Genomic DNA, 21,929 nt, shown 5'->3' on the forward strand with positions numbered 1-21,929 from the left:
ACTTTATCAATCCTGCTTTAGGACATAAAAGGCCATCGAGTCTGAAAATAAGCTTTTCATAATACTCATGAACTATTGGGTGTTTTATTTCTATTAAATATGGTTTAAAGTCAAATATAATAGCTAAATGAATGTTTTAAGTTTAGTACTTCATGTCAAAATTGGCCCTCAGATAACCAGTTTTAGTAGAATTTATGATTAAGTTATGATAAAGTTTCAGTGTATTATTACCCTGTACTGCACACTCTGTAAAACATTTATTTGGCTGTAATCCCCGTCCAATGAGTTCACATTCTTAATTACAAATCTGTTGCTAAAAATCATTGGTCCCTAATTCTGTTTTCCCAAATGCTAATTTAACATCTACTGCTCTGGGGAAATTAAATTTGCAAATTAGATTCTATCAAAAATTAAGAGTTCTATATTGCCAATATTTCCACTCAGCGAGCTCTCTCATTTAATTTTTTGACATTTTTTCTTTCATGTATATTTAAATAATTGCAAATTGTTTCTGATTGGTAGTTTATAAAGCTGAAATAATGTATTTGGTTTCAAATTGCTTTGTTACCTCACTTCTACTGAAAGAGATAAACACTGAATCAAAATTGACTCTGTGATACCACCAACTCAGTAATAATAATTAGCTTCAATATAGAACTTTTAAAATCATATTAACTTATCAGTTTCTTCATCAATCTGTGCAAAAGGTAAGTCATGCCACATTCAACTCATTTATCAGAAAACTGAGGCCTAATTGATTTTCCCAAGACCACAGAGTAAGATATTAGTACACGGTGGCCTATTTAAAATGGGCTTCAGTTAGTGAAATAAGATTTATTTGGCCCTAGTTAGCCACATAAATGGGCCATGTTATAGCACCATGTTGACAAAGTCAGCTTCTTGGCTTCTAGCCTATATTCAGACTATAAGAAGACTGTGTGTAATCTAAGCACTGGAGAGCTAACACAACTTATTGTACAGATGGAAAGACCAAACCAAAGCATGATCAAACAAATTAGCTTTATTATTCCTAAACCAAATGATGGGATTATAGATTTAAATTTAGAGCTGCAAGAGATTTTAGAGATCAGCTACTCAAACTTCCCTTATTTTACAGATAAGGAAACTGAGGTTCAGGTAATTTGCCAATCACATATGGAGGAAGTAACAGAAGCAAGATTTAAAACCAGGTCCTTTGACTCTAAATCCAGCCCTGCTCTATGCTTGTATTTATTGACATACATAAAATAGGAAATTTTGTAGTGAGATAAGTTGAAAACAAACAAACATTGGAAAACCCTTCTTGAAACTGATGTTGCTAGGCAAAGCTCTGAGAGCTAAATGTTATCAGCAATTTGAAAAACGTCGCCCCAGATCTCGGCTATGGTCTGTCTCAGATGAGCTTAGCAGTTAAGTATTTTTGGTTCAGGCACATATTCTTCTTATATAAAAATAAGTAATCTACCTTTACGGCTTCCTCTTTACTCCAACCGTTCCTAACTTTCTTACAAAAAGGGATTTTCTTTAACCTTCCAACTTCTAATTACTCCCAAGTTTAAAAAATGTATTAATGACATCAACATTTTAAATAAGCTAATATATTTATATCCAATAAGAAAACTGACAAGATCACATAATGGAGTTAAAGGTATATGTATTCACAGAAGAGTAAGTAATATGAAAATCATAGATATTAACTCTTGAAGAGATCTTAAACATCATTTTGTCCAAATCCTTAATTTTGGGGAGGGGGGTAAAAAGATTGAGGCCCGAATAAATTAAATGACCAGGGGCAGCTAGGTGGCTCAGTGGGTAGAGCACCGGCCCTGGAATCAGGAGGACCTGAGTTCAAATCTGGCCTCAGACACTTGACACTTACTAGCTGTGTGACCCTGGGCAAGTCACTTAACCCCAATTGCTTCACCCCCCCCTTCAAAAAAAAAGAAAAGAAAAGAAGTTACCTACCCTTGTTACCTACCCCAGTTACACTGGTATCAAATAGTAAAGTCAGGATTCAAAACTTCTAGTTCCAGATCTAATGGTTTCTAGATATGCATTGTCTCTAAGCACATTACCAGTTTCTATTTTCTATTTAGATGTGGTGGAACAAATGTTGGACTTGAAACCAGTAGAGACATGAGTTCAATTCTCACTTCTGGTAATTATTAGTTGTGTACTATGAACAGGTCACTCAATTCAGATTCCATGCTTATAAAAGGATATAATTATATCTGTAGTAGGATTGTTGTGAAGATCAAATGAAGATAATATATGAAAAGCACTTTGCAGAATTTAAAAAGTGTTGCATAAAATATCAGTTAGTGTTGCAATCAATATTTCTAAATTCTCAAAACTAAGAGTAATAGAGAAATCTGAGAAACAGATTTGAAAATTGGCAATCATAACTGTACCCTTTTTTGTTTGTTTATTTAGACTTGCAATTTCATCAATGTGGGGAACTCCTTACACTAGTGCAGATTGCCATCATCTATAACTTACTATTTGAGAAAGTTACCTCCAGCCCTGAGATTAAAGGAATTTACCTAATTATACTTTTGAATTACTTTTGATTATAGCCAGTATGTGTTAGGACTTGAGCCCAAGCATCACTTTCACCAAGACCAGAACTCTATCAATCATACAACAATTCTACATCAACCTAGTCTCTTCCACTTCCAAAAGCATATACTAAATATGGTCAATTTTAGATATTTTGTGCCTTATCATGAATATTAAAGCATAAAGTAGTTGTGAATTTCTAATGAATAACTGATCCTTTTGACCATTTTAGGATTTGTCACCTGAAATGAAAACTTTTGTGGATCAATATGGGCAGAATGATGATGGAAAAATAGGAATGGTAGAGGTAAGCCAGCTTCTTTATCTGTGCATTTCTCTCAAAGATGGTTATAACAAATGTGTTTCATCATGTAGTCAAGACTGTCAAATATGGTGTATGATAATCCTCCCCCACCTCAATAGCCCACACTGAGCAAATCAATTTTTCCTTTAAAATAAAATTTCTACTGAAAAAACAAACAAACAAACTTGGGATCATAGAATTAGAAGGAAACTACACAATTTCTCAACTTCAACCCTTTCACTTTACAAATGAAGAGTGATTTAGAAAGGTTTAGTATATTGTCCAATTTCAAATAACGAGTTTGTAGGTCTTACACTATGACCCATCTGTCTTGACCTCCCCCCCCCCACCCCGCCACATCAGTCCAATGATCATCACATTAAACCATGCTGCCTTGTTTAAATCCCCTCACTCACAATGTGGGCTCATGTATAGATTTCAATTCTTTCTTCCTGGCAAGAAAACCTACTTATACATCGTTTGTAGCAATGTCTTTATGGAAGGCTATGCCCTGGCTTCTAGAATTCAGACAGTTGACCTGACTCCAGGAAGGAAAGGGGGTACCATTTGTCAACTATCTAAATTTTTTATGATTTCAAATGGTAACAGTTTCTATAGAATCTTTTAAAAATTTAAATCGAGAGCAGCAAATCTTCTGACAAGTACTTTTCTTATTGAGAGTGAACTTTCTTTGGACTATAAATGAGAACAAGACTTTGAAATCTCCTTTGCCTTCTTGGATTTAGGCAGAAGGCCTTTATTTTCTCTCTTCTTTGCCAGATTGTTATCCTATTTTTCTTGTCTCTTTCATGGCTCTTAAAGAAATCCAGGGCATGATTTCTCATCCAAGGGACAGACTTTGAAAGGTTCCCATGAAACACAAGCATAGTCACATTTTTCTAATTTTTTTTAACTTTAAGTTCACATATTTATTAAACTGTGAAATATCCTGGCTCTGAACGATACTTAATAAGGACACGCCTTTTGTCAGTAGGTTGAAATAGCTTTAGAGAGATCAATCATATATGAAATACACTTTTTAAAAAAAGGGAAATCACCATAAATAGAATGTAGGTACAAAATACTATTATTATCACTGTAATTAAATTTTTCCCCAGGGCATATGCTTCCCTTTATGCCCACATGTAACTCATTACTAGATGAATAGATAAATTAATAGTAATGGGACTTACATTGACATTGAGGCCAACTAATCTGGAAATGAAATGACCTCAGATAAGAAAATTACTTTAAAATGAACATAAATGAGATGGATAAAATTGAATCATTCAAAATTAGCTGGAAATTCTGAAATTAGGAAAACTATAGATGTGGCTATTTAAGAGTTTGACATACATACTTCATAATTCTAAAAGAGGAAGAAAGCCTGTCATGTTATACTTAATTTATTCCATCCTGAAGAATTCCAGGATTCTGAGCTATTATTTCTATCATTTAGCTTATTCAGTGGCATTAGATTGAGTAGAATATATAAAAAATCATTTTCTTGGCTCCCCTAGATTATACGACATATATGTATATATACACACATGTATTTCCTATATTGTTGTTGTTGGTGGTGGTGGTGGTGTGTGTGTAAGGTGTGTGTAGTGTGTTGTGTGTATGGGTATGTATATAAAATTTTAAGCTAGATACACCTGCGGGGAGGCAAGGTTTCAAATGTTTAATCTGATATGATATATTGGTCAGACTCCCTAATGTTTAGTTTATTCACAGAATGGTTTAGGGTTTACATTGAATGAGTGGCAAGAGTCACTTGACAAGTGTGTCAGGCATTGCATGGAGGAAGGTGTAGTAACTAGAGAATGGAGCCAGCCAAGTAAAGAGAAAGTTTACCTGTCTATAGAAAGGGAACAGAAAGAAAAGATGTGGACAAAGTTAATGTCTTCAGCAGCTAGGTGATGAGGTAGATTGAGTACTTAACTTGGAGTCAAAAGTCTTGCCTCAGATACTTATTAGCTATATGACACTAAACAAGTCACCTAGCTTTTCTTATACTCAGTTTTCTTATGTGTAAAATGGGGATGGTAATAGAACCTATCTCACAGTGATATTGAGAGGATCAAATGAGATCACACATTGTATAAATGTTAGTTATTATTATTATTTTATTATGGCAACTAGTTGGCATAGTGGATAGAGCACAAGCCCTGGAGTTAGGAGGAACTAAGTTCAAATCTGGCCTCAGACACTTATTAACTGTGTGACCCTGGGCAAGTCTTTTAACCCTGTTTGCCTCAGTTTATTCACCTATAAAATGAGCTAGAGAAAGAAATGGCAAACTACTCAAGTATTTTTACCAAGAAAATCACATATGGGGGTCATGTAGAATTTGACATGACTGAAACAACTCAACAGCAAAAATTACCATTATTAATGTAGGCAAGTTTGGGTCAATTCAGGGCTTTGAAACCAATACCATTATAAAAATAAAATTTCAGATTTCCCGACCCATAATATCATATTACACCATGCTTCAGGATGTTGTTTGTTTTAAAAACTCCCTTCTCAATGAAACTTTATATACTGCATATACCAATATATTAGTAATTTATCTTATTAAAGCTCTTTAAAATATAATAAGGTGGGGGGCAGCTAGGTGGCACAGTGGATAGAGCACCAGCCCTGGAGTCAGGAGGACCTGAGTTCAAATCCGGCCTCAGACACTTAACACTTACTAGCTGTGTGACCCTGGGCGAGTCACTTAACCCCAATTGCCTCACCAAAAAAAAAAAAACAATATATAATATATATTAAGGTGCCTTATAAAAGAGGAACTTAATCTGAGGTTTGAATAGATAGAAAAGTATAGGGAAAGAGGAAAGGGTATGCCAAGCCTGGTAAGATGTGTGAAAATGAGGAAGGGGAAGAGAATAAGCCTTTATATAATGCCTACTGTGTGCCAGTCTCTGTACTAAAATGAAAGAAATGTATGTAGGTATATATGTATGTATGTGTGTGTATATATATATATATAAAGTACTTAGCACAGAGACTAGAATCGGGGATAACAATTAGATTTGCAGTAGTCTAGGAAAGAGGTGATGAAGACCTGGTCTAGGATAGAGTTAGAGTCAGTAGAGAAAAAGAGAAGAAATAGAGATGTTAAGAAGGAAGAATTGCAGGTTTGAGCAGAGATTGGATATAGAGATGAAGCAAAAGGAAAGAGTAAATAGAGTGATACAGTGAGGATGATTTCAAGTACCATAGAAAAGTTTTATTGAGGAGTTTTAGAGGTGAGTCTATGCCTTATACAATCTGAAATATGATATGAGTCAAGCTTAGAAGGAACATATACATATGTAATATATAATGTATAAAGACTATATATAATTACATATTATAGACAATGCAGGAAGGGTAAGAGAGAAAATGAGATGAGAGAAAGAAACTCAAATATTTAAAAACCAAATAGAATCCTGTAAGACACCTTCCTTCCTAGCTCCCACCCTGTGAAGGAAGGGGAAATAGAGGTCCTTGATCTTATATGAACTCCATCTTTTCTTCCAAATCATGATAAGCTATCTAATTATGTTCAATATAGCATTACTTTGATGTTTCAATAGAGATGCTGAGGCTAAATCTGATGATAGTTAATGATCATTTAGGACTGGTATTTTAAAAAGTAAATTGAACAATAATCATCCTATCTGCATTAAAGGTGGGAAGGGCCAAGTAATTCAGACTAGAATTGAATCTTGTCATTCAAAAGTGGCAAAGTTCCTATCAAAGGAGAGGAGGCAGTGTGGCTCAATGGACAAAGCACCAGCTATGGAGTTGTTGCACTTTGGTTTGAATTTTACCTCTAAGGCTTACTACCTATATAACCTTCAGACTTCAGTCATTTTTCAGTCATGTCCAACTCTTCATGACCCCATTTGGGGTTTTCTTGGGAAAGAATGGTTTGTCATTTCCTTCTCCACCTCATTTTGTAGATGAGCAAATTGAGGCAACAGGGTTAAGTGGCTTGCCCAGGGTCACACAGCTAATGTCTGAAGCCAGATTTGAATTCATTAAGATGAGTATTCCTGACTCCAGTCCAGGCACTCTATCCACTGTGCCATCTAGCTGCTCCACAACACAACGTTGGGCAAGCCATTTAACCTCCATGAGCCTTAATTTTCTTACCAATAAAACAAGAAAATGGAGCAGCTAGGTGGTGCAATGAATAAAGCACCAGCCCTGGATTCAGGAGGCCCTGAGTTCAAATCCGGCCTCAGACACTTGACACTTACTAGCTGTGTGACCCTGGGCAAGTCACTTAACCCTCATTGCTCTGCCCAAAAGAACAAAAAAACAAGAAAATGAGACTAGATGGATTCCAAGGCTCTTTCCTCCTCTAGAACTATACCTTACTTCTTTACATAAATTGACAAGCATTTATTAAGCACTTAATAAATGCCAGGCTCTGTGCTAGGGCTTGGGGATATAAAGACAAAGCAGTCCCTCCCTTCAAGGTAATTACATTCTATTCATGGAGATAATATACACACAAAAAATAAGTACATGAAAAATAAATACAAGATCATTTAAGGAGGAAGACACCAGCAGCTGAGGGGAGCAGGAAAGGCCTTGTGTAGAAGACAGCATTTGAGCTGAGCTTTGTAGGACTCTAGGAAATCTAAGGGGCAGAGGGTAGGAAGGAGTAAATAGGGGAGAACTAATACACTGCCTAAAAATGTAACCAGAGAGGAGACAACATGCATAAATGGTATAACCTAAACTTAAATACTTTTTTCAAAGTTAGAAACATAGACAGATAAATTGGATAGACTCCCTCAAAGGCAGCTAGGAAACACTGAGGTTCTGAAAATGAATGCAAAACGTGCACACCAAACCTCTGTGATAATTTAACAAATACCACGACAGTCAAAAATGTTCTAAATATATTCTGACTAATAGCTCTTCTGCAGAGAAGGCCGATTAAAATAATTAAAAATGAAGACTGAATGATTTAGCAGCAAAGTAATAGAAATTTCATCGTGGCATTGACATTAAAAAATAGAGATCTTTCCTAAGAGGGTGTCAAGTCTGTAAGCTTTTAACTTGTGCCATTGCGCAATATGTGAAAACCTAATGTTACTTCCTGACAAAAGGTTTATGATTTCCTCTTGATCCAGGTCAGTGCTTCTTCTTCTTCTTGTTTTTGTTGAGTCATTTTAGTTGTGTCCAACTCTTCATGACCCCATTTCAGGGTTTTCTTGGCAAAGATTGCCATTTCCTTGTCTAGCTCACTTTACAGATGAGGAAACTGAGGCAAACAGGGTTAAGTGACTTACCCAGTGTCACACAGTCTGAGGTCAGATTTGAACTCAGGAAGATGAGTCTTCCTGGTTCTAGACCTAATAATCTATCCACTGTGCCACCTCTACATATATACCAAGCTATAGCCATATACATGTATGTATGTATACATATATACACACATCTATATTGTATATATGTGCATGTATATATACAAAGATATATAGGTGTAGATATATATGTAGAGCTGGAGGTAGAGGTGGAGAGAGACAGAGAGACAGAGAAAGATGTGTGCATAACTTGAAGATAGGCAACCTATGCTCAGCACATCCCATGTCAGACCTATGGAAGAATCTAGTACACAACTCCAGCATTACAACTTCCATATTAAAGAATGGCCCACCATCTTTTTTTAATATATTTTTAAATTTTTAGTTTATGAAATAACACAAACATTCACATAACATAGTAGAATAAGATTGCACAAGAAACTGAAAATCTATTATGTACAACTTGCTATTCCTTTCAATATATAATAGTTATTCTGTAAGGTTTTTTTCCTTTTTTTTCTTCCTTCTCTGCTATCTTTTAATTTATTTAAATAAGGACATATTAAGTATCTACTATGTGCCAGGCACTATTCTAGGTTTGGGGTATGAAGGAAAAGTACTAAATAGATCCTTACTTCAAGGAGCTTATATTCCATGAGATGAAACCATGTATATTTTTAAATTTTAATATGAATTATCTACAAAGTAATTTCTGGCAGAATTGAACTAGCAACTGGATGCAGAGGCTTACTGTAAAAGGTGACTCTTGGACTGAGATTTGAAAGAAGCTAAGGACACCATGAGGTGGAGAGAAGAGAGTACATTCCAAGAAAGGGGGCAGCCTATTTTAAAGGTCCAGAGAGGGGAGAGGGAATGTCTTATAGAAATAACAATAGCAAGCAGGTAAATTTGGCTAGAACATAGAGTGTGTTAAAGAAACCAATGTGCAGTAAGCCTAAGAAGGTGAATTTGAAGCCAAGACTGTGAAGAACTTTTTCAAAAATGCCAAATATCAGAGTTTGTGTTTTATTTCAAAGGCAAAAGGAAGCCACTAGAATTTTTGAGCAGGTGAGTGATATTATGAAACCTAGACTTTGGGATATGATTTTTGGTAACTCTGTGGAAAAGCTATTTGAAGGTTGAGAGAATGGAGGCAGGAGGACCAATTGGGTAGCTAGATAACACAGTGGACAGAGTGCTGAGTCAGGAAGGCCTGAGTTCAAATCCAGCCTCAGATACTTACTAGTTGTGTGAATTTGAGCAAGTCACTTAACTTCTGTCTGCCTTAGTTTCCTCAACAATAAAATGGGAATAATAATGGCACCTACTTCCCAATATTGTGAAGATAAAATAACATAATATTTGTAGAGCACTTAGCATAGTACCTGACACATAGTAGGTATTTAATAAATGCATATTCCCTACTCTTCCCCATTGTTATAATAGTCCAACTGAGAATTGGCCTAATCTGGGATGGTAGTTATGTGAGTAGATATAAGGAAGTGTAGTTTTGTGAGTGGAGATAAGGAAAGAAGGTATATTGTGGAGGTGGTATCAATAAAACTTGGCAACTGTTTGGATGTGAGAGGGCAGAGAAAAGGAAGAGTCAAGGATTGCTGGAAAGATGATGGTGTCCTTGACAGAAGTGGGAAATTTAAGAAAAATAGAAGGAATTGTGGGAAACAAAAGGAAGGAAACATTTAAGTGCTTACTATGTGAAGAACATTGTGCTAAGCAATGAGAAAAAAAAATAAACGTCAAAAGAAAGGCATTCCTCCCCTCAAGTTGCTGACATTGTAATGGGGAAAGACAAAATATAAATGGGAGCTTAAAGGCAAGAAGATGGGAGAAATGTGGGATCCTATAATGGGGCATAGTTTTGAATTCTAGATGTGAATAATAGGGCCTGGAGGACCCAAGAGGGACTTACCGTAAAAGTGGCTTACTGTAAAAGGAAAGGGGGACAGGGTTTGTAGGGGGAGATTTCAGATTGAAAAGGCAACATACATGGTTTCAAGGAGAAGAGATCCCAGGTTCTGGAGAATTTCTAGGATGAGATAGTAGCAGAAGCATGGTTTAAAAATCCATAAGTAAGGAACAAGGCCAGGAAAAGAATGAAGCCTTGCTTGGACCCAGCAACAAAATGGAGGTCCCAGGAAAAACTCATCAATGGGGAAATGGGACATGTTTTCTTCTGATCAAGTTAGGTTTGAGATGCCCAAGCAATATCCAGGTACAGATCTCCAATAGGCAGTTGGAGATGCAGAAATGGAGTTCAAAAGAGAGACTGTGTAGAGGTGATAGTTGAATCCATATGAGCTGTTGAGATTACTCAGAGGGAAGAAGGTCTACGACAAAGCTCAGAGGTATACCCACGCATAGGGATATAGACAAAAATGATGGCCAAACAAAAGAGATTGAAGACTGGTCCAAAGAGGGTCCAAAGGGTGGGAGGAGAACAAGGAGAGAGTAATGTAGTAAGAGGAGAAGTAGAGGAATGGGGGACATTCATCATCATCAAATACCACAGAATCGAAAAGTATTAGCTCATCAGATTTGGCAACTAATATATTATTGGTAATATTGGAAAGAACAGTTCAAGTTGAGTGATGAAATCAGAAGTCAAATTGCAAGAGTCTGAGGAGTCATGAAGGACAATGAGCAACAAAAAAGTAGAACAGACTGTCTATGATATAATGGAAAAAGTACCCGATTTGGAATCAAAGGCACTGGGCACAGATTCTGGCTTTGCCACCTACTATCTGTATGGTCTTAAGCAAATCACTGAACCTCTCCAAGCCTCAGCCTAAATCTGCTAAATGACAGGGCTGGATTAAATGACCTCTGAGATCCCTTTCAACTCAATATCCAAGGTTCCATAACTCAACAAGAGTTATGAAATTCTATGTTCTTTCCTTGGAAGCTCCAAAGTCAAGGCCTCTAGACATGATTTAAACAGAAGAGAGAAGAACCATCTGGCTCTACCCTTCAGTTAAGAGACCCAACTTCTTCCTTTACAGAAATACCCAGAGAAACAAGTTGATTAAATGCTCAGGGACTTTTCATTAGGGAACTCAAAATAATTTCAACAATCCCCCCAACCCACCCAGGAGAGGTGAAATCTCTTCTGTATTTCAAAGATAAGAGAACTGAAGGCCCTAAGGAAGAAGGGACTGTCTGGACTCATTTTCTAAGATGGAGATAATCACATTAGTACAATCATAAAAGTCTATTAAATACAAATGACCCTTTTTATACATGTAGATAAGGGATAAGATGATGCTTATTACTAAAATAATCACAATGATTATTTATGAGATAACCTATCTAAAATCCTTTCCAAACCTTCAAGTATTACATAAATGCTGGCTATTATCATCCTATTGCAATGCACTTAAAAGGCATTCAATGATTTTCTTGGGTCACCATGGTCATTTCCTCTGTACTTTCTTTTTATTAAAATGTTCTTAGAATCATAGAATGTCAAATCTGGAAGAGGCCTTAGATGTAATTTAGTTCAACCAATATGACATTCAGTAAATGTGAGTTTTCTTTCTATTTTTTAGAAGATTTAATTTTAATGATTATATGGCAATACTAATTATCATAAGCTGCCTTACACATTTAACATACACATTTCAATGAGCCCAAAAGACAAGAGACTTGGCAATTTTGTTTAAGGAATTAGAGGAGACAAACTTGGAGTCAAGAAGATCTGGTCAAATCCTACCTCTGACATTTAATTAATTGTATGACCATGTATGTGATCAAGCAAGTCACTTAACCTTGCTGGACCTACAAAATGGGGATATATAAAATCTGCCCTACTTGTTGTCATAAGACTCGAGATGATGTATGAACAATGCTTTAGAAACTCTAAAGTTGTACACAAATGTCACAATTATTGTGATTATTGTTAAGCAGTCCTTAGTGTTGTTATTGAATAAATGACATGTACAAAGAAACACATTTGTCCAATATCAAATTTACTATCTCCACTGGGAACAGATAATATCACAATTCTTTTCAATCCAGTTGAGTCAATCAAGCTACTTCAATGCCATTCATGAATGTATTAGTATGATTACATCAATGCATTTCTTCTTGCCCATCCTTTTACTGTCCAAGAGTCATCCCTTATACCAAAGAATAAAAAGGAAGGGGGAAAAAGTTCATCAAAATTAACCAACACAAAAGTCTGCTAGTATCTGGAGTGTCCCATACTTATAGTCCCCCATCTCTCCAAAGAAGAAGAGGTATTTTCTCATATCTTTTGGAGGCAAAATGTGACCATGATAATTTCATAGCATTCCATTTCAGTTTTGTGGTTGTTCTTTACATTCACATTGTTGAAGTCATTATGTATGTTGTTTTCCTGGTTTTGCTTATTTCATTTAGTATCAATGAAAATGTCTTCCCATGTTTCTCTATACTGATTTACATGATTTCTTAGAGCTCAGTAATATTTCATTATATTCATGTAATACAAGCTGTTTAACCATTCTTTAACTGATGGGCATCTGCTTTGTTTCTAGTTTTTGACTAAGAGTTTTGCTATAAATATTGTGTTATATATTGGACTTTTCTTTTTATGCTGACATTCTTGGGGTATGTGCCTAGCATTGGGTTCTCTGTGTCAAAGAGTTTAGACATAATTTCAAATTGATTTCCATAGTTGTTGGACTAATTTACACCTTTACCAACTAGTGTATCTATCCTCCTATAATTCCGCCAACATCAAATATTCTCATCCTCTGCCAGATTTCTCAGTTTGCCAGTCGTGATATGAAACCTCAGAGTTATTTGGATTTTCATTGATCTTATTGTTGGTTATTGGGAGCAGTCTTTCCTATGGTTTTTAATAATAAGCAATTACAGGTCTTTTACCTGTTTGTTCATATCCTTTCAACATTTATCTATAGATAATTTGCCTAAATATCTTAGGTATCAGATCCTTATGAGAGATAATTGGTTCAAATTTTTTTCTCAGTCGACCTCCTTAACCCAGTTCCACTCATTTTCTTGCCATAACCCTTTCTAGTCATCTCCTTCTTGTCTAGAACAGTGATTTCCAAAGTGTGGACTGTAGCCCCTCAGGGGGCCATCGCTTGACCCCAAATAATATGTTATAAAACAGTCAAACGGTAGAAAGATAGATCATATATCACCATTTCCCCCTTTATCGAATCATGGGTTTGTCTCCAATATAATGATATAACCCCACTTCAATACCCATCCACTTTGCCTTCTCCTATTGCTGGCCTTCCATGGCTATATTGGGCTCAGGCTCCTTAAGACAGTCATATCCTAACTTGGCACCTGCAGTAACTGTGCAAGCAAATTTCCACCACCCATGCCCCACAGCATCCACATTCCATGTGCACCAGATCATTATAGTATCAGGTTCTTTGCTTAAGGAAATAGCCATTGAGCAATCCCTCCCAAAAAGCATACATATACACACTCACATACATATACTCCATAAACATTTTGGGTTTTTGGTGGGAAAGAGTAACATAGAATGAACAGTCATGAATGTGTTGCATTATAATATCAGATTATATTATTTTCCCTAAATTCAACTCCTCTTCTAAATATCCCTGTTTCTGCAGAAGGTATCATCATGCTTACAGTAGTCCAGATTCTCACCTTCCTCCTTTAGCCTTGACTCCTCATTTAACTGAAGCTGTTCTCTTCAAAATGACTAAAGATCTATTAATTACCAGAACTGGGGCAGCTAGGTGGTGCAGTGGATAGAACACTGGCCCTGGACTCAGGAGGACCTGAGTTCAAAATCTGGCCTCAGACACTTGACACTTACTAGCTGTGTGACCCTGGGCAAGTCACTTAACCCTAATTGCCTCACCAAAAAAAAAGGAAAAGGAAAACAAATTACCAGAACTGATTGTCTTTTCTCCATCTTGATCCTACTTGACCTCTCTGCAGCATTTTATATTGCTGACCAGCTAAATGATCTCTCCTCTCTGGATTGTCATGACACACTTTGTTCTCCTTTTACCTACCCAATCACCCCTTGTCAGTCTTCTTTGCTGGATAATCATCTACATCATGACATATAACTGTGGGTTCTCCAAAAATTCCCTTGGTTTTTTTTCATTATACTTTCTCACTTGATGATTTAATCAGTCCTCATAGTTTTAATTATTATCCCTATAAAAATAACTCCCAAATCTATATATACATCCTCAATCTCTGTCCTGAGTTCTATCCAACCTCACAAGCTGCCTATTAGACACTTCAACTAGATTGTCTCACAGGCAAATAAATTCAGCATGTCCAAAATAGGACCTTTGTCCCCAAACCAACTCCTTTCCTGAAATTCCTTACTCCTATTGAGAAATCAACATTCTTCAAGTCAACTGTGTTCTTAACTTTGGCATTATCCCAGATTCCTCACTTTCCTTCACCCCACATATCCAGTCAGTTGATAAATCTTGTCATTTCACCTCTATAATATCTCTCTCTGATGTGTCCCTTTCTTCTTATGCAAACAGCCATCACCCTAGTTCAGGGCTTCACCTTTCACCTGAACTATTGCAATACCCTACTAATTGATCTCCCTTCTTGAAGTTTCTCTCCACTCCATTATACCCTTTCCTCATTTGCCAAAGTGATTTTCCTAAAGCACAGGTCTGACCATGACCTCTCCCCTAAATGATAAACTCCATTTGCTCCTATTGATTCTACAATTAAATATTATTTCATATTTATTTCATACTTTTTCATTTTCATTTTTTTATAATGTACAAAATTATTAGTATAGGAGTATATGTACATTGTATATGTATATATACACAATGTTTACATAGTGTGTATCTATGTGTGTATATATATTGTGTATATATGTGTTTATATACACATACAGATACATATTGAAGCTTCATGCACACACAAAAAATTATTAAGAGCACATGATCAAAAAGTTTTGACAACATTATTCTAGAGACTCAGGAAAATGGATCCCCCAATTCTCTCACCACACTTCCCTATAAAACAGAAGAAAATGTATTTGGAGAACTATAAAAAGAGTAATAGAGACATATTTTTTAAAGCGTACTTAGTAGAACATGATAACTTCCTTCAAATATTTGAGGAGGTATCATCTGGAAGAGGGAGTTGACATTTTCTGCAGCTCCAGAAGGCATAATCACTGCAGAGTTGATGACAAAGTATAGGAAGGCAGATCTAGGATTCATGTAAGGAATGATTTTCTAACAGTTTTATCTAAAAAGAACATGGAAAACCTTGTGAAAAAGTTATTTGTCTGTCCCTAGAAGGGCTTAAACAGAGAGTGGATGATGTCGTGAAAAATTTCTAAGTCTAACAAAGAAAAAGAAACAGCAAAGTCACCAAGTCATAGAAAATAGGTTTATTGAGAGAGTAATACTGTCTCACAATAAAGCCGGTCTCATGTCTAGGACCAAAAGACCCCAAGCAGTGCCAGGAGATGGTATTTATACCCAAATCAGGGCTCAAAAGTATTTATACATACTATTTTTAGACAGACCCCCTCCCAGAAACACCATTTATACTACACAATTCAAGTGATATATGTACAACAAATCCTCATTGAATATTGGAAACTGATCTTATGCAAAATTATGTAATCCAACTAGTGGATCCACCATAGTGCAAAAGTATTAACTGCTTAATTCCCCTATAATTTCTTTTGATCACAGCCATTGGAAACTACTAACTTCCACTTGAAGATGGCTTTTCTCAAGTTCGGATTGGTCCAGAGTAACTATTTTTAGCATTTGACCTTTAAGCTGATTGGTGAATATCGAACCACAATGGATTAAGCTAATGGTTTCAATTATGTGTTTTCTGCATCAGTCTACCATATAGCATATACATAAACTCTACTAATGTGTCTTACTTATTCTATTATCATTTGCTTAAGCTACTACAAAATACCACTAAAGAATACCTAAACATATTAAATCACAGTTTGTAGTCCTAAATACTAATTATTATCATAGTTAAATCACTTATCTCCAAGGGTTGGAGAAAATCTCATTCACAATGACCACCTTTCAAGTTGGTTCAAACAGTTATCAAGCACCTACTATGTGCCAAGCACCAGGAATATAAAGATAAAAATGAAAACAGCCAGTTAGGGAGTTTGCACTCTATTGAAAGAAATGGTGCATGCATAATAAACTAAACGCAAAACAGATACAAAGTAAATAGCTAATAATTTTAGGAATGAGCCTTTAAAAATTGAGGGGATCAGGATGGGCCTTGGGTAGAAGGTGGCACTTGAAATGAGCCTTGAATAGACAGAGGTATTACAAGAGATAGACATGAGGAGGGAGAATGTTCCAGAGATAGGGGCTGGTTTGTGAAAGGCATTGAGACAAAATGTCTCATATGGAGAATAGTGGGTAGACCAGTAGAGCAGGAAGGTAGTGTGCCCAAATAGGCATAAGATTGACCAGGCTTATTCCTTAGGCCATGTATTGAATTATCTGAGATCTGGCTCTTTTAAGGATGAAAATCAGTTACAGCCTCTTTTCATTGGTAAGTCAAATTATGGTGTGAAATGGAGTAAGTTAATAGGTCCAGGATCTGTGATCTCAGCAGTGGGAGAACTCAGTTCACCACTTGAAACCAGAGGACCACTATATCTTAATAGATATATCCTATGGAATTGTTCGAGGATCAGACTTGCCCAATGTCACTCAGCTAATAAATGTCACAGGTCTTTCTGACTCTGAGTCTAGCACTCTATGCTGCCACTCTGAAACTGAAATGAGTTGTTTTATGTAAAATTAGAGTACTTTTATTTAATAAGCAAAAAGCTAATTTGGTCTTGTTAGTAACTACCTCACACTGCCAGTTTAAAATCAACAATTCAATATATCCAAGTTTAATTGGAGAAAATAAATATGAAAGATACCTGAGTCAAGTTCTGGGCCCATGAGTTTGCTATGATCAACAAATGTGTTTCTGCATTAAGTCACCACAAGTTATATTAATTAAAGAAATCATAAGAGCAAGGCCTATATTGATGAAATACAGAAATCACAAATGATGAAAGTACTTTAAAAATTATACAGTGTGGGGCAGCTAGGTGGCACAGTGGATAGAGCGCTGGCCCGGGAGTCAGGAGGACCTAAGTTCAAATCTGGCCTCAGACACTTAACACTTACTAGCTGCGTAACTCTGGGCAAGTCACTTAACTCCAATTGCCTCCCCCCCAAAAAAAAGTATAAAGTGCTATGCAAACATGAGATCTTCTTTTAATTAAAGATCTTCCAATCAGTGCAGTTCTGAGCCTACCTCACATAGAGATCAGAAATTGTAATGGTAAATTCTATATCATCATTCCCAGAAATCTCAAACTCGAATATTGTATTCACCAGGCACATTTTTGGAATTATTTTCCAAAATGTTGGGGAAAAGTTCAAACTGAATCGTTCCAAGTTGGTATTTAAGTAATTCAACAAGGACATAATAAATTTATGACTGTGTGAGTATTGAAATAATTACTTGTATAATTATTCATTAGAAAATGAGTCCTATGTGGTTTTATGTGAACATCTAATCAATACATAACATTTCCCTGTACTGAAAGAGCCTACCTCCTCCTCATTAAGGACCCTATTATTCACCCATTCTCTCAATCAGTCCAACACCATCATACAAATACACACCTACACACACAAACACATAAAATTGTGCATTGCTTTCTCTGAATCACTGGCTTTCAGACAGAGCGACCTCTATTTTTGTTCTCTCTAGAAATTAAGGGGGCAGCTAGGTGGCACAGTGGATAGAGCACCAGCTCTGGAGTCAGGAGGACCTGAGTTCAAATCCGGCCTCATACACTTGACACTTACTAGCTGTGTGACCCTGGGCAAGTCAATTAACCCCAATTGCCTCACTAAAAAAAAGAAAGAAAGAAAAAGAAATTAAGTACTAAAGTGTTAATGCAGGCATAAAGGAAAATTATCCTAGGGAATCAATGGTGACAGTGTGGGGAATGAGTTAAGACAATAAAAGTTATTTAGCCCTTCCCATTAATTCTATGCTCAAACACTGAACCAAAGAAAGAATCCTTCCAATCTGAGAAACTCCTCAGTGATTTGGTAAGATAAATTACTGTCAGTCAGTCAGTCAACAATCATTTCTTAAGCATTTACTGTGATAATAGTAGCAAGCATTAATACAGCTCTTAAAATTTATAGTTTTGTTTTCTCATTTAACCCTCACAACAATCCTATGAAGTAAGTGCTATTTTCATCCCCATTTTACAGATGAGGAAAATGAAGCACAGAGATTTTAACCAACTTGCCCGTTAGCTAATGAGGGAGGATTTCAGAATAACCCACAGTATTTTTTTTAATTGGTGGGGCAATGAAGGTTGACTTGCCCAGACAGAGTCATACAGCTAGTGTCAAGAGTCTGAGGCTGGATTTGAACTCGGGTCCTCCTGAATCCAGGACCAGTGCTTTATCCACTATGCCATCTAGCTGCCCCCCATACACACACACACACACACACACACAGAGTAAATTTTTGATGTACAATCTGAATCCAGGTCTTCCTGACTTCAAGTCAAGCATTCACTGTACTGAGTACTGGGAATACAAAGGAAGGCAAAAATAGCCTCCACATAGAAATAAGTAGGTACATATGGTATAAACACAGTAGAGAGTGAAGGCAATCTCCAAGGAGAAGGAACTTGTAGACTGGGGAGTGGGGACTAGGAAAGACCTTTCATAGCAGGTAGGATTTAAGCTGAGTCTTGAAGGAAATCAAAGGTAGAGGTGAGGAGAGAGAGTATTCAGAGTATTCCAGGCATGGAGGACACCCAGTACATGTGCAAGAAATAGCAAATAGACCGGTGTAGCTTGATCAAAGAGTGTGTGGAGGGGAGTAAATTGGAAAGACACTGGAAAATTAGGAAAGGCTTAAGTTGTAAAGAGCTTTAAATGCCTATTGAATCCTAGTGGGAATGTAGAGCCTCTAAAGTTTAAGTAGGAGAGTCAGTTGGTCAGACAAACATTTTAGTAAAGTGCTTTTTGTCAGCTTAATGGACATAGTTTTAACTTCTTTAATTAATTAAATTTATATTAAAATTTAACACTGATCTTCAATGCTGAACTTGCTTTGTAAATAGTTACATTTAATTTAATTCATAATAACATAAAGTATCATTATAATTTATTAGTCATTTCCTCTTAGGTCCCATTAGAATTCTTTGTCCATTCATTCTTATTCATTTCCTTATATATGGCTGTAATTAGTAAAGACTTCATTCCAGTGTGGGCTTGGTTTTGGTTTGTTTTTTGCTTCACATTATTTCAAAAAGGTCCCCCACATATTTCGCTGTATTCTTCACACTTGTCAGTCTTAACTGCATTATGTTTAATGCATCATAATGCTTTAGCCATGCCCTTAGTGGACACTTTAGTTATTCTATCGTTTTTGTAATTATGTTCAATGCTGCTATGAAAATATTTGAACATGCCAGACCTTTTATGGTTTTTCTTTATAATATTTCCAGGGTATATTCCAACCATGGAACTGTTAGCCAAAGGGTATGACTGTTTTTTGTAACTTTTACTTCATACTGTCATATTACTCTACCAAAAGATTCTACAATTTGACAATTCACACAGAAATGAATGAATATACCCATTTGTTGACAATACTGCCGGTACTGAATTTCATTCTTTTAATTATTTTTGCCAATTTAAAGCAGTTATATCTTGATTGATGTAATAAGCATGCCAAAAAAACCCTAGTCTTAGATACTTGGGTACTAAGATAGGTATTTGTACTCCCTTATCTGGCCTTGCTATTTCTCCCACCTTCCCTTTGGAAGGAAAGTCTTCCCTGTTCCTTCAAGACCAATGCTGCATGTGCCATTTGGCCATCACATTAGTTCAGGCCCTCATTACTCCTCTCCTAGACTATTGCAATTTTTAAAAATAGGATCTCAACTTCTTCTCCTCACCAATCCATTATCCACACAGCTGTCATAATAATTTTCCTAAAATAAGGGTCCATTCATATTCCTCCCCAGGTCTAGAACCTCTCCTCTTGCCTCTATGGCAAAATGCAAACACCTCAGTTCTCATTTAAAGAACTTCATAGTATGATGCCAATCTGCCTTCTTTATTTATTTCATATTATTCAACTTAATTCAATCTATTTTCTAGCCAAATTTGCACACTTACTAGCTGTTCTCCATATTCAGCATTCCATCTCTTAGTCTTAGAGCTTTTTCTCTGTGACTGGAATGTCCTCCTTCATCACCTCCACCTCTTAGAGTTCTTAGCTTCATTCAAGAATCAGTTCAGGGGGGCAGCTAGGTGGCACAGTGGATAAGGCACCAGCCCTGGATTCAGGAGGACCTGAGTTCAAATCCAGCTTCAGACACTTGATACTTGCTAGCTGTGTGACCCTGGGCAAGTCACTTAACCCTCATTGCCCTAAAAAAAAAAAAAAGAAAGAATCAGTTCAGGTGCCATGTCCTCCAGGAAGCCTTTCCTGATCCCCCTGATTCATAGTGATCTTTCTTTCCCCAAATTATCTTATATTCATTTATATGTATGTGTATATATGTGTGTGTATGTGTAGTACCTCTCCAAATAGAAAGCAAACTCCTTAAGAGAAAGGATCAGGGGCGGCTAGGTGGCGCAGTGGATAAAGCACTGGCCCTGGATTCAGGAGTACCTGAGTTCAAATCTGGCCTCAGACACTTGACACTTACTAGCTGTGTGACCCTGGGCAAGTCACTTAACCCCCATTGCCCCGCAAAAAAAAAAAAATAGAGAGAAAGGATCATTTTTCATTTTTCCTTTGTATCACTAGCTAGCATATAGCAGTTAAGATGCCTAATAGCACAATGCACATAGTAGCTGTTATATATATATATTTGTTGAATTCAATTCAATTCACCATTGGCTCTGAAGGAATTTAAGAGTTTAGTAAAGGGATAAGACTAAATACAGATAACTAATAATATCCAATGTTTCTCATTCAGTCAGTAAACAAAGATTTAATATGTGCTTGCTGTATAATATACATTTGAGAATTATAAAACAAAGTATTATGACATGTTGAAGAGGAAATATGGCTTCCTTCACAGTGATCGATGCAAACTTCCTTTCAGGTGGCATTTGAGTAAGGCTTTAAATGGTGGGAATTCAACAAGTTAAAAGAAAAAAGATTTCAGACCTAGGGAACAACTGAAGCAAAGTCACAGAGGAATGAGTGCGCAGCTCACAGAGAATAGAATAATTGTTCAGTTCAGATGAACTATAGAGTATGTGAAGAGGAGACTGAAGTTTGAAAGATTAGAGTAATAATAGTTTGTGTATAGCCTTAAATGTCAAGCAAAGGACTTAAAAGTTTACTGCAGAGGTAATAGGGAGTCATGGACAATTTTTGAGCAGAAATGATATCCTGAATTGACATTTATATCTCCTTCTAGTGACAAAACCCATCTGTGTGTTTTTTTTATTACCTACACATACTTTTCCTTCTCCCTTCTCCCCCATGACCCATTTTTAGGGCTTTGGGATTTCTTTGTTATTTCTCCTTTATTTCTCCTAACTTAATGAACTCTTCCTATAACAGTGAGAAACTGGGCCAAGAATATATTTACTGGTATGTGAATACTCCTTTCCACAGTAAAAATCACAATATATCCTTGTTTTCCCAAAGTACACAACTTTTGTCTGTGTTCTCACCTAAATCCTTCATAGAGTGTT

The 21,929-nt window shown here is 36.3% G+C and overlaps 1 protein-coding gene across 1 annotated transcript in view; it reads left to right on the forward strand.

Moving 5' to 3' along the window:
- CALB1 (calbindin 1) overlaps positions 1 to 21,929 on the forward strand; it is a 38,483-nt gene that overhangs the window by 3,018 nt on the left and 13,536 nt on the right. The window contains exon 3 of the mRNA XM_043977452.1: positions 2,792 to 2,866. Coding sequence (XP_043833387.1) covers positions 2,792 to 2,866 — 75 coding nt within the window. The remainder of the gene's footprint in view (positions 1 to 2,791; positions 2,867 to 21,929) is intronic.

Source organism: Dromiciops gliroides, chromosome 1, assembly GCF_019393635.1.
Source record: "Dromiciops gliroides isolate mDroGli1 chromosome 1, mDroGli1.pri, whole genome shotgun sequence".
NCBI lineage: Eukaryota > Metazoa > Chordata > Mammalia > Microbiotheria > Microbiotheriidae > Dromiciops > Dromiciops gliroides.